Source organism: Mauremys reevesii, linkage group 26, assembly GCF_016161935.1.
Source record: "Mauremys reevesii isolate NIE-2019 linkage group 26, ASM1616193v1, whole genome shotgun sequence".
NCBI classification, from domain to species: domain Eukaryota; kingdom Metazoa; phylum Chordata; order Testudines; family Geoemydidae; genus Mauremys; species Mauremys reevesii.
The window spans coordinates 2,668,724-2,682,265 of NC_052648.1; the positions used below are offsets into that span (position 1 = coordinate 2,668,724).

The 13,542-nt window shown below is 60.6% G+C and overlaps 1 protein-coding gene across 1 annotated transcript; it reads right to left on the reverse strand.

Moving 5' to 3' along the window:
- Window positions 1–35: 35 nt before the first annotated feature.
- On the reverse strand, window positions 36–13,132 carry TM6SF2 (transmembrane 6 superfamily member 2). The gene is made up of 10 exons (XM_039516134.1): window positions 12,807–13,132; window positions 8,405–8,508; window positions 7,592–7,689; window positions 7,054–7,157; window positions 6,184–6,266; window positions 5,694–5,818; window positions 4,020–4,121; window positions 3,643–3,735; window positions 3,100–3,219; window positions 36–1,128 (listed from the first exon to the last, which is right to left on the reverse strand). The coding sequence occupies exons 1-10, from the start codon at window positions 12,896–12,898 to the stop codon at window positions 922–924; spliced, it is 1,128 nt and encodes a 375-aa protein (XP_039372068.1). The 5' UTR covers window positions 12,899–13,132; the 3' UTR covers window positions 36–921.
- Window positions 13,133–13,542: the final 410 nt, after the last annotated feature.

Genomic DNA, 13,542 nt, shown 5'->3' on the forward strand with positions numbered 1-13,542 from the left:
GTGAACACATGAAAAACTGTCCAGCCACAGCAGGGTTAAAAAGTCACAGCACAAACTGATTTTATTCTGTAAACCATCTGTTATGGAGGGTCTCTGGCAGCCCCCTCCTTTAAGCACTGCAGCATGGCTCGGGAACAAAGCCTCCTCCCCACTCACCCCCCGACATGGCTTTGCAGAACAAGAGGCCATTGTGAGCAGCAATCCCTAGGGAGACGCAGCCTGCAGGGTGCCCGTGGGAGTGGGAGCTGGCTTTGGGCTGGGAGACAGGTCCCCCCAAGCCAGAACACAAGCAGCCACTCCAGAACCAACCCCCTAAACACCACCAGGGTCACAGCAGCCAGCACAGCCCCAAAGCACCTCTGCCTCCATCACCTTTCCCCTGGTGCCGGGGCAGTGCTGACCCCAAGGGACCTCCCTGCCAAAGGGCCCGAGGGTGCCAACACCACTAAGGACTCCAAGGCAAAGGCCAACAGGGAGGCGGGGGGGAAGCAACCACTCCACACCCCAGGGCCTGGCGGCTGGTGCTGGGGAGGGGAGGGAGACACACGCCCTCACTCCATAGCGCTCCCCTCTGGCGGGGTGAGGAGTGCCGCTGAGAGGCTGATGTGCCAATCAGGCCTTGAGAAGAGCCTCAGAGCTCCATGAGGGGGGGAGGGAGGCCAGGGCCAAAGAGGAGGAACAAGACCCTGCCATGCACAAAATCCCCGAACGCCTGCTGTGAAACTCCCCCAACCCCCAAAGTAGGGATTGTCCCCTGGAGCCGCATGGCCCGGCTGCTAACCCAGCAGGGACGGAGATTTCGTCATCCCGCTGCCTCCAGCCAGGCTGAGCATATTGGGGCCCGTGGTGTGTGTGTGGTGGTGGCGGGTAGCAGCTCCTCCTCGCGATGTCCTGGCACTGGAGGCAGGAGCCAGGCTCTCCTCACTGATGCTTCTTGATCCCGTCCTGGCCGGTGGGAGCAGCTGGCTGGAAGAAGCCGGGGCTGCGGAGGCAGCGGTAGGCGAGGAGGTGCGGGCCCAGCGCGTAGAGGACGTTGGTGAGGAGGAAAACCCACCAGACCTCCTCCGGGGTGCGGTAGGGATAGGGGGTGCGGTGATGCAGGGAGGAGCCCACGTGGGAGAACTGGGCCTGAAATGCACAAGAGGGGCAGGGTGACGGGAGACGCTGCCCACGGCACCTGCCCCATGAGCCCCCCCACCAGCCCCTCCCTCTGCAGTGAGTGGGAAGCCCTGGCTGGTGGGGCCCCAGCCCCACAGAGGGGAAGTGACTTGGCTAAGGAGCAGTCAGCGGGCGCCAGTGGACAGTGCTGGCTCCCAGCCTTGTGTGCAGGCCCCAGGTTCGAGAGGATGGCTGAAGGGAAAGCACCTTCGATTCTATTGCACCATGGAGAAATCGCCAGCAGAACTCACGTCCGCAAGACTGCAAGGGCCAGATGCTCCCACCTCAGCCCCAGCAACCCGCCCAAACAACAGGGGCTGCTTCTCACGCTGCTCCACACCCGGCAGCTCCACTGCGAACAATGGGGGCAGGGGCAGATTCTCCACTTCGAGCAACAGGGGTTGCGAGGGCTGGTCTCCTTTCAAGGCCTGGCCCTGGTTCCCCATCCCCGCAGCCCAAGTGTCACAAGAGGGTTAAACCCTGTTCTGCATAAATCCAGCAGGGCCAAGAGCTAGGGATTAAAGAGGGTAAGTGCCATCCTCATGCTCCAGGGCGTATAAGTGCCTCAGCAGCTGAGGTCAGGAAGGAATTGCCTTGGGAAGATAATGGTACAGAGCCAGGCACACGATGGGGTTTGTCCCCTGACGAATCCAGCACTGGTCCCTGTTGGGCCAAGGGGTTTCAGCTAGCCGGCCCCGGGCCTACGCTGGGGCAGCCATGCCTATGCTGATAGCAGGGCTGCGTGCTCCCCCATACCCTAGTGATAGGTACACCGGGCGCTGGCTCAAGTCTATTTCTGTGAAACTAATCCACATCCGCCATTAACATCCGTTGAGAGAGTAATTATCAGGCTCTGCTCGTTGCCATAGAAACTGCTCCACATGCAAACCCAGGGACAGGGGAATCGTGAGAGGTCAGAACATGCTTGTCCAGGAGCTTCGTGCAGGGGCACTGGCCTCGTGACACGCCGGCCCTTTGATGCGCTGGCTCTGCGATGCAGTGGCCCTGCACCGCCCGTGGCTCCCGCCTACAGAGACAGCTCGGCGCATTCTCTCGCTGAACCACGGAGCATGGCTAGCTAGGTGGCTCAGTGCAGTGGCAGCCGCTGCCTGCAGTTCAGAGCCCTGTGCCAGGCCAGGGGAGGTGTGTAAAGGCTGCTGGGACCGTGGCCCGAAACCTAGGCCTCCCCCGAGACACTGGCTCGGGGAAAGATCTGGCACTGAGAGCTGGGTCTGCGACTCCATCTCAATGGCTTCTCGCCCCATCTCCGAAGAGGGGCTGAGTGGAACACCGGGGGGAGGGGGGAATGGTAAGTTTCAGAGCAAGCTCCTGCTGTGCTCTGAGCAGAGAGCGATTTCCAGGTGTAAACAGGGGCAGGCAGTGGTTCCAGATCGTCGTCTCCCCGGGTCTGTCCCCTCCCACACCCACAGGGAGACCCGCACACGAGAACAGCGCAGAGCCCCAGGCAGGAGTCAAATGTCCCTGCAACTATGGACAAAATAAGAGGGATGAGCTTCATTTTAATCTCCTCCCCCGACTCCAGAGCGGGAGCCAGTGTGGCTTCGCAGTGAGGAGAGCCTGGGTTTCCAGCCTCTGTGGGACCCCAGTGGTCAGGGGCTGAGCCCTCCCCTGGCCCCTCCCCTCGCTTTACATCGGACTGAGTTAAAGAAAAAAAACCCCATCAGGACACCTGGGTTTTATTCCTAGCTCTGCCACAGACTGGCTGGGTGGCCTTGGCCCAGTCACCCACCACCCCCACCCCCTCCCATCTCTCCCTAAACTGTGAGCACCTGGGGGCAGGGACTGTCTCTCACTCTCCGTCGATGAAGCCCCAGCAGAACGGGGCCCTGTTCTCATCTGCGGCCTCTACTGCAATACACCTAACAACAGGCCCAGGGTCTGCTGTGCCCCAGGGAAATCCCAGCCCCGGCCCCTCGTTACCTGCGCTACGGCTCCAGCAAACACCAGGGCCCAGTCGGGCAGCCACGTGCAGCCAGGCCGCAGGAGCCCGTAAATCCCAAGGCAGAAGAACGGGAGGACGTAAAACATGTAGACCAGCATCTGGGAGCGAAGGGAGAGAGGTCAGCACGGGCCTGAGCAGGGCACTGCCGGGGCAAACTGTGAGCACTGGGCAGGGACTGGGAGAAATAAGGAAGCGAGTCCAAGAACAGAGGGCGGGCTGGACCAGAACCCTGGATGCAAAACTGCCCTGGGCTTGCAGGAGTGCCCAGCGGGATGCTCCAGATCTCAGGCCCCCAGAGTCACCTACAAGCAGCCCCAATGTTCCCAGGCAGTTAAAATAAATGAATAAGCAGCACCCTCTCCTAAGGGATTTAGGTGCACAAGTCTATACACTCCAGCCTCCCCCTGAATTCCCTGCCTGGACGATGGGGAGACCAATCCCGCCATTCTCCCACCCTTTGTCCGGCAGCCTCCAAGGACCTGCACCGAGAGCAGCTGGACCCCAGCAGGCTCCGCACTCACCTGCACTTTGGGGTAGGCGACGGGGTCGCGCAGGTATGGCTCGTACTGGTAAATGTAGTCGAAGCAGGAATCGGACGGACAGTCCAGGACCACCTGGAGACACAAGCAGAGTGCATGGGACAGCCAGATCTGACAGCCCATGGCCACTCCTCACCCCGCCATCAACCCCATGCCCAGCTGCCCCTGTGAGATAAGCAGAGTGCATGGGAGATCTGGCCTCTGCCCCTGCCCCTCCCACTGACTCACAGACTTTAAGGCCAGAAGGGACCATCACGTTCATCTAGTCTGACCTCCTGCACATCGCAGGCCCCCCCTCCCGCTCCGGCCCGGAACAGAGCCCGACCCTCTGGCGGAGTCACCGACTGGCCAGCCCTTACCAGCCCTCTGAAGAATGTGAACGTCGCAGCCACCAGCAGGAACAGGATCAAGCCCAAGTCCAGGGGCCGCTGATACAGACTCCTCTGCTGCTCCGCCGCAACCTGAACACGAGCAGCCGCTGTGGGTGTCAGGGACTGGGACGCTGGCCCTTTAAGTGGGAAACTTGAACGGGCCACATTTAAAAAGCCAGTTCTCAGAAACCTCGATCCCGAGCCAGCAGCCCCAGGGGCAGGCAGCATCTCCTCCCTTTGAAGGGTGGATCCATTCCCAGCCTCAGCACAGTCTGCTTTTAAATGGGCAGCGAGCGGCGGGAACCTCCTGCCAGGGCTGCTCCGGTTCCGATTCCAGAGAGAGGCCCAGCTCGGCGGCAAGGGAGGGGGGGTGAGGATGGACGGGGCTATGTTCATCCCTCATTCAGATGCAAACACCATTTTTAAATTAAAGTCCCTTAAAAGAATAAAAGGGGGGAGGTTTCCCCCACCCCCAGCCCAGTGGATTAAGGACAAAGGGATCTGCGCCGTCTCTAGGCAGGGCAATCAGACGTGCCCAGGGCCCTTCTCCCGTCCATGCTGCAATGGACTCGCACCTACAGCTCCTGCCGTGTTTCTCAGTGACCGGTCTGTGGACCGGCGCCGGTCCCTGAGGTCTCCCGGACACAGTTCAGGACGGCAGCAAGCCGGTCCCCGGTATCAAAACAGTTGAGAAACGCTGGGCTAGAGGACGGGACCGGAATGGGAGGCAGGAGACCTGGGTTCTGTTCAGTGATCCCAGACCCGTCTTGTCTACTCAGCTTGGAGCAGGGCCTGTCTCTCACCATGTCTGTGCAGCGCCCGGCACAACAGGCTCTGGAAAACGCCCCCAGGCCTAATGGCGCCAAAGCAGCACCTCTGCTCAGCTAGCGAAGGGAGCGGACAAGCCTGAGCGGGTGAGACACACACCAACCAGCAGGGGGCAGCAGCGCACAGACACTTTCACAGGTGGGAGTTTGCACTAGGCAGTGACCGGATGTACCTACTGTATTTTCCACTCCAGGCATCCGATGAAGTGGGTTTTAGCCCATGAAAGCTTATGCCCAAATAAATGTGTTAGTCTCTAAGGTGCCACAAGTACTCCTGTTCCTTTTACTATAGGGACAGTCCCGATATTTGGGGCTTTTTCTTATATAGGCGCCTATTACCCCCCACCCTAGTTTGTATCCGGCACCAGAAGCAACTGCATTTTGCCATCCCGCCAGCCTGGCAAAAGGGTGCCAGCTGTGCATGTGCTGAGGGATGGGTAAGGGATATGGGGCAATTTCTGCCGGGTTTGCTCACCAACCCCCAGCCTCCAAAACGGGGTTTTTCCCAAACAATGGTGTAAAATACAGGGCTGGAATACGGGAAAAAACCATCAGTGGCTTGAACCCTAACCAAGCCCTTAGCTTGGATGGAGGCCAGTGGTGGAGAAGGGGTACCCGGCTCTGGGAACAGCACCCCAATGCTCTGTAATGATCCCAAGGGGCCAGGAGCTCTGTGTCCTGGCCCCAATGGAAGACGTCGCCTGCAGACTCCCTAGCCACAGGCGGGGCGGTTGGCTCTGCACAGGCCCAGGGCACCTCCTGACCAGTCACCAACACCTGCCTCTCGCAGGTCACCTGCCGCAGCTGGGGATCCTCAGCCCGCCGACCCGCCTACCTTCTCAGCCGTGCAGCAAGGAAGGGATTTTGGCTGGCTGAAGAGTCTCATTCCAGCCCAGATTGGGATCAGGATGTAGGGCACGTTGAGCAGGAAGGAGGGGCGGATCTCGGAGCTGTACTTCCCTAAGAGAGAAGAGTCCTCAGTTGTGCATGCAGCAAGACCAGCCCTAGAGACCGGCGCCTTTGGTTAACCCCGTGCAGAGCGCGTAGCAACGCCCCTCTCCTCCCACATCCCACCCTGCAACATTCCACCCCGACAGGATGGGAGAAGGGGGTTCCTGCCCCACGCACACCCCGGCTTCACTGCCACCAAGGGGGCCTGTCAGTGCCAGTTTTAGTGATGCACGCAGGACTTGAACCCGCGGCTCTGGGGTGTGTCCCTGCAGAGGCAGAGCGGAGCACGGGCAACGTGGGAAGGACACAGACCGACCCCCATGAGACCAGAGCTCAGAGCAGAGGGTAGCTCCCCAGGGCTTGTCACCCCTTACCTAACATGTTCCCAGGCAGGAAGACAACAATGCTCATCATCAGGGAGCCCAGCCAGTAGAGACCCAGGGTCCTGTAGTTCTTCCTGGGGAGACAGTGGAAATTCAACACCTTCTTGGAGCTCAGATCAGCCTTTCCCACCTCACCCCATCACTCAACCCCTGCCACATTCATAGGTTTCTTCCCCTCGCCTGCTCTCCTGGGTTAGTGGCAAGGTGGGGTCAGCCCTGCCACGTCACACCGTGTGGGTTCAGCTGGGCACTCCACCACCCCAGAGCAGCCGCCCCTTCAACAGCCGCTCCTCCCTAGCAGCATACCAGCACCGGAAGGGGATTGCTACCCTGCCTGGCTTCCCACCACCCAGAGTGCCCTGGCTGCAGGCCCTCAGCAGCCCAGGAATTCTTCCTCACATTGGCTCCAGCCGCTGCCCATTGCTACCAGCTGGGCAGGGCACATCCATGCCCAGAGACTCCCTCACTCACCCTGGGAGGACCTGGGCTGCTGCCCTGTACTGACCGGAGCTCCCCACTGCTCCTGCACTAGCATCAGATGCCAAGAGGGCTGGAGTTCGGGTCGGTTACTCAGCCTGGGTCTCCGTGCCCACGGCCGGGAGGTGCCCCGAGAACAGGCCCACGCAGAAGATCCCTGCGGCTTCCAATCCTGGCTGGGACCTTGTGCAAAATACTACTGGATGGCTGACTATGGTTCCCCTAGCACCCCCACTTGGCCCCCTCCCCAGACTGTTCCAGCAAAAAGCAACCCCCACTCCCCTCCGCCCACCGCTTGGAAGCAGCCATGCAATGCCCTGCAGGTGAGAAGCCCAGTGATTGAACAGGAGATCCCAATCGGCGGCAGCCCCAGTCCCCTCTGACCTTTGTGTGATGGCCATGACCATGGCGAGGTAGAGCAGGTAGTGCACGGTGCCGTCCCAGTAACAGATCATGATGCCGTAAGCGGTGCGTAAGTACGGCTCGCCCTGCCCACCAGAAAGGCATCCAGTCACTTCCCCAGCTGGGCATGACGACGCAGGCTCCAGAGATGGACCCGCTCAGCCCAATGCCCACATGTGCCTGCCCCCATCCGGCTGCTCTACCCAGGGGCCAGTGTGCCTCCCCGCTCCCTGCCGGGCACAGGGAGCTGCGGGTGGCGTAGGAGATGGAGCTGTGCCACACACCGCTCATTTAAAGGGACAAGGGCTCAGCTCTCCAGCGCAGTTGCTTAGATCTGTGCCAGTGAGTGCAGCGTGGCTTTAAAGCCCCTTTGCACCGGGGGAAGGGCCTGCCCGCAGGTGTTTGTAAGGGAGCAGGGGTGGGACGCCGTGGGCTCTGGCCAGGGCAGCGTGATGTTCTAGTCTCGCAGGCCGGCATCCCACCGGGAATCCTGGGCAGGTGATGGCAGCCAGGGCGGTACCTCCTTCAGGTAGAACTCCATGAAGCCGCTGATGTAGCCATCCTCCTCCAGTGAGATGATCAGGTCGATGACGGAGGTGAAGGAGAACACTGTGAACACTGCAGGCGGGGAGAGAGGGAGGCAGCTCACCCAGGCTGCCCTGGGCCCCCCAAACACACAGGCCTCTCCCCAGCTCAGAGGGGACCTGTAATTGCAGTGACAGGTCCCACCCTCGCCGGTCAGCTGGGGAATTCTCCGCTCCCCAGAGCATAAGGGGCACAAGCCAGGTGGGGCAGGCACAGGGTCTCCGGCTGAGTCCATCCTGCTTGTGGGCTCAGCCCTGGAACTGCCCTCGATGCCCTTCGGTGGGAGACTGGCTCATTCATTGCTGCTTTGGCAATGGAGACCCCATCCAACCTCACTCCCCAGCTGCGGTGCCCCCACAGCCTCTCGCCGCTCCCTGCGCAGGCTGGGGCCAGCGTGTGCCAGCTGATGTGAGGTTTTTGCCAGGCGGGCACCTTTCGCCTGGGCCCTCCCCGCACACGGGCTGCCTGACAGCCGTCACATGGGAGCAGCCTCCTGTCACTGGCAGCCAGGGCGAGATCTGGGCCTGGCTTGGGTTCTCCAATGCCACTGAGCATCCTCTGCACCATCCAGACCCACTGGCACCTGCCCTGACGCGGTTTCAATCCCCCTGAACCTCGCCCACCCACCTGCCGCCTACAGAGACGCAGGGCTCCTCCAACCACATTGGCTAGCTGCCTCTCTTGCCCAGGTAGGCGAAACAGGAGACAGGAGGGGGTCACTAAGCAGGGCCCCCCTGCCGAGACTCACCGTAGAAGAGGGGATCCTGGGAATGGCTCCCTTCGCCCAGGAGATACACCATGCAGAACAGAACCAGCAACACCAGCACCCCCGTCACCGCAATAGCCACTGGGCTGCAATACACGCCAGCAAGGGACAGGTCAGACTCTCGCAGTGTGACGCAAGGCGCTGCTGAGGGCTCGGCAACCCCCCTGCCCAGCCTCTGGCCTGATTAACTGCCCCATCTCCCCTTAACACCGTGCTCGGGGCATGGAGCCCATCCACAGAGGAGACTGAAGACCGTGGATGGAGTCAAAGGGAGTTTTGCCATTGAGTTCAATGGGGCCAGGCTTTCCCCCCCGTGCCTCAGTTTCCACCAGTCCCAATGACCCTGTTGGCCGAGTGGGAAAGAGGCCACAGCCTGGGTTCTGATCTCACTCACCCCTGCTGAATTCCGAGGGGTTACTCTAGATTTGTACCCGTGACAGTCGCAGACTCTGAGCCCTGCACCCCCTCCTGTTCCGCGGCCCTGGTAACAAACAGGGCCCTGTGGCTTAGCAGATGGCACTTTTGGGGGGCTCATCCGGGCACAGGCACAAGATCTGGTGAGCAATTTTGGGCACCCAACTTGAGACCCCTGAAAGGGGCCTGCGTTCCAGAGGGTCGGTGCCCAGCACAGTCCGACCAGCTGGCCCCTTTAACGTGCTGGGATCAGACTGGTTTGACAATCTTAGCCCCAGTGCCCCCGTTCCCCCCTCACAGCCATTTACAGCAGGCCTGGCGGGTCAGCTGATGTAAGTCAGGGTAGCCCCACTGACTTCAGTGCAGCAATGCTACTTTACACCAGCTGAGGATTTGATCCCAAACAGCTAGAACATCAGCAGGGATATTTTAACCTTAGCTGGATTTGAATCTTCAGTATTTCAAACCAGAGGCAGGAATTGTCAGTGCCAGGAACAAGCCACCATCCCGGGTTCACACTCCCCTCCCCTGTCATCATACAGCACATTGCCAGGGAAAGAAACACCAGCACCCGGCAGACCCAGTTCAAACAGCAGACTGACTCCCCAGCCCCTCAGCACCGCAAGCCCTGCGATTTGCGTGCTGCTCCCTGCACGCTAGCAGCTTTCACACGCCTCGCCCAGGCAAGGGCACCTAGGGAGCTAATTAATGCCCTGGCACTTCGCTGTCTGGCAGCCCCCGGGTTGCCCGGCTGACGTTGGGGGCAACAGGTCAAAGGTGAAGAGTTGCCGCAATCGAAGGGTTTTGGTGAATGGCTGGGGAAGTGTAGGAACAGCAGCACCAGCAGGGAGAGCTCAGCAGGCGCATGCTCGGGCTGCTGTCGGACACCACGTCAGGATTCCCGCAAAGCCCTGGGCTCCCCCACATCAGCTCAGGCTGGGAGGAGGCCGCCCAGCTTCCCGGGAGCAGGAGGGATGGGGACAGCAATCGGCAATCCCATGGCAACGCCTTTCAGACCCCGAGTCCTAACCAAGCTGCCTCCTCCCCAGAGCTCTGCGCTGCATCACGAACCAGGCAGCATGGGCACCCGCGGAGCAGAGAGGGGACGGCCTCACCCCGCATCACACAAAGGCACTGAAGCAGGGAAAAGGCTTTGCTGGATGAATGCGGCTATGAAGGCAAATGCAGAAGGGCTCATTGCCAGGCTAGTGCCCTTGGCCCTGGGTCTAAGGGCACCTGGAAGAGAACAGCTCCCCCTAGGGAGATTCGCCCCTTCCCTGAGGCTGCTCTAACTCGCACCAGGGGCCAGGCAGAGCCCCAGGAGGTGGGGACCCCAGGGGGTCTTAGAGCCCCCCTCGCCACCAACCCATCCCCAAGTGCTGGAACCAAGGGTGAGGCCTCAGCTCTTGGGGCTCCAGTGGTGCCTGGAGCCCCAATAAAGTACAACTGTCTGGCTGGGATCCCTTGGGCAAACCCACTGGGCGACAGCTCCCAGCTGGGACCCTGTGTAGCTGCCTCCTTGGCTGGAGGGAGGGGACTCTAGCAGAGCAAAGGATCCTCCTGCTGCCTGGGGTTTTGCTTTTGGAAGATGGGGGCAGGAGGGGTTTTGCCAACACCAGCCGCTGGATGCAGCAGGGTTCAAAGTACAGCCAGCCTACGCGCCGAGCCCTCAGGCTAAGCGGAGCACCAGGCGGCAGGGCAGGTCCGCCCAGACCAGAGCCAGGCGCACTGCATCCAAACACTCACAGGAAGGGCCTGATCCAGCATCCCCTGCAGTCAGAGGGAGTCCTGCCTGTCTGCTGACTTTGTGGGGTTGGGCGGGACCCTGGGTGGGGAAATACCCCCAACATACAGGGTGCTGGGGACAAGCAGAGGTTTACAGTGCTGCAACCCACATCAACCCATCCAACTTTGCTCTTCTTGGAGCCAGGTGACCCCTTTGCTCCCGCGGGAGCAGGACAGAGCTCTGCTCGGTGACAAGGGGCTTTGAGACGAATACGAGGTGATTGATTCCATCACTTGGGGGAGGAAAACAGGAGTAGAGAGGGAACCACAGGTACATGTCGATTATTATTTATACTATGGTAGCACCTAGAAGCCCTAGCCAAGATCAGGGCACTGCAGAGACACATGAGGGATGGTTCCTGCCCCAAAGAGCCTACAGTCTAAGTAGACAGGGCAAAGGGCGGGAGGGGAAACTGAGGCACAAAGCAGGGACATGACTTGCCCAAGGTCTGACATAACTGAGCATGGAGGGAAATGACAGGCACTGTCTCCTCCTGAAATTAAGACCCTGCATCACAGCAGGAGCTGCTTCGAGAAGTCTCCTGCACAAGTACAAAGATAGGCCCCTGTCTCCCAACCATCCAGGCCATTGTTACAATGGGCAAAATGCCAAGGCAGGCGCCACACGCTGGGTTTTATTCTGAAATGTCATTTTAGTTGAAATCATTAAGATTCCCATCTCCCTCCTCAGGCGCGGCGCTGCCATCACAGCTGCATGTGGATGGCCATTAGCTGCTGCGCTATTATCAGAGACCATGTAAACCGATTAGAAAGCGAATCTATAATGAGGGGATAGCTATTGCAAATCTGTGCTAGGACAGAGGGTAAGTTGCAGGGAAATCCAGCCTGAGCTCTCTTCTCCTCTCCCAAGAAGCAATTTCATTAGTTGTAAGAGCTACAGAACCAGCCCAGCTACTACTTTTGCTTTGTGAGCTATAAAGCTGAAAATATTAAGGCATTTTCCACTAAAGCCTTTAACCCTGCAGCAAAAAAAGTGAAAGCCACTGCGAATCCTGGCCTTCAACAGGCGGCGTTAACCGCTTCCACTCCAAGATATCACCCATCAGCCAGGGAGCTCATCTGCAGCCCACGGAGAACAGCCTGAGTTAAGCAAGGCTGAGGGTCCCCCGGCCCCAGCGCATACAGACGAGTGGAGTCCAGGCTAAAACCCCCGGGGTGTGGACTAGTCTCTGGGTATCAGGGGCGGCTCCAGGCACCAGCGCTCCAAGCGCACGCCTGGGGCGGCGAGCCACGGGGGGCGCTCTGCCGGTCGCTGCTAGGGCGGCAGGCAGGCTGCCTGCGGAGGGTCCGCTGGTCCTGCGGCTTCAGCGGACCCTCTGCGCTTGGGGCGGCAAAATGTCTAGAGCCGCCCCTGCTGGGTGTATTTAAAGCAGCCGTGCTCCAGTATTGCAAGAGGCAGAGAACAGTCTGTGCCTGGCCTTGAAAGGTAACCCCCAAAATACCAGTGATGGGGGAGATGTGAGCAAGGGTTGTCTGAAGCGGCCACCCCGCCACTGTCGTTATGGACAGGAGTTACAATAACACCCACGGGGCCCCCAAGAGAGCAGGCGCTGCACAGACAGACTAGGCCCCAGAGCTCACAATCCCACTAGATAAACACATGCTGTTTCCCCATCTCTGTTCCGGGACTGAGATCCTCCCTCCCGCGGCTGCCTTGTCTTCATCAGGGCAGGGGCTGGCTCTGTGCAGCAGCCAGCATGGCGGGGCCCTGCACGGGCTGAGGCAGGACTGGAATACAGATAATAAAGGCAGATTGGCACAGGCTTTGTTGTGGCCTTTACACCGCAGGGCGATCACAGCTGGGTAGATTCCGAGGCCAGAAGGGACCCTCGTGATCACCTGGTCTGACCTGGGTAACACAACGGCGGAGAACTGCCCCCAAATGTCTGGGGGGAAAGGCTAGAAACAGGCCCTACAGCTGCACCCAGCCCTAGGGGCAGGCGCCAGGCGCCAGGCGCCAGGAAAGGGGCTGTTAAGGGGAAGAAACAGGGACACTCTCCTGCCCCCAGCGCCGGGCTGTTGCAGAGACTCCCCCGCGATTGCACCAGGCAGGGGACTCAGGCGGGGGCGATCCTGCAAGCCCGGGAGGCGCAGCCCCAAAGCCTGCGCACAGCGCGCAGCGAACGCCCCAGGTAGCGCAGCGCAGCGCAGGCCGGGTACTTACTGCGCCAAGGCAGCGCCGCAGTTCAGCGCGTAGGACACAGGGAAGGCGGCGAGGGACAGGCCGACGGCTCCCGGGCCCGCAGGCAGCTGCATCGCGAAGGGGCCCCGCTGCTATTCCGCTCCCCGCTGGGGCCAGAGGGAAGCGGACAAACGTCCCCCGCTTGCGCCCGGGCAGGTCAGTTGCCCCGACTCCAACCCAGCGCGCAGCGCACGATCCCCGGCCTCCATGCAAAGGTCGCAGACTTTCGTCCCCCAGGGCGACCTTTCGTGCCCAGCCTGAGTCAACACGGCGCGCTCCCGGGGGGAGCTGCTGGCCCAGAGGCGGAGCCGGAGCAGGAGCGGAGCCTTTGCCCCGCCTGCCGCTTTGGTGCGGCTCCGCCAAGGAGGTTTTCAGGAACAGTAAGATCAGGACTGAGAGGCTCCTTCCTCCCCCCGGTTAGAACCAGGCGCTGGGACTCCTGGCTCCTATCCCCGCTCTGCACTGGCTCCTTAGACAAGCCCAGTCAGCCTGTGTTCCCCCCTCGGGCCTGGCCTGCTAGAACATTCACCCCCAACCTTTGCCAAGTGCTTGAGCAGCATTGGGGAGACCAGGGCTATCCGAGCAAGAGTCAGCGGGAAAGAACTTGGAAACCTGCTGGCCTCCTTAGCCAGCTCCTGCGACCACCACCCTGTCAGCAGGCAAAACACAACCCCGGGCAGGCACCTGCCACCGCCTGGCTCCAACTCACCAGGTGCCC

What these genes read in the sequence shown, in the direction of transcription:
- TM6SF2 (XM_039516134.1), bottom strand. Translation starts at nt 12,898, where the DNA reads ATGCAGCTGCCTGCGGGCCCGGGAGCCGTCGGCCTGTCCCTCGCCGCC. An exon ending in GTCATGGCCATCACACAAAG is followed by an intron (nt 6,267 to 7,053) that starts GTCAGAGGGGAC and finishes CTGTCTCCCCAG; the next exon opens with GAAGAACTACAGGACCCTGG. An exon ending in TCGCCTACCCCAAAGTGCAG is followed by an intron (nt 3,220 to 3,642) that starts GTGAGTGCGGAG and finishes CTTCGCTCCCAG; the next exon opens with ATGCTGGTCTACATGTTTTA.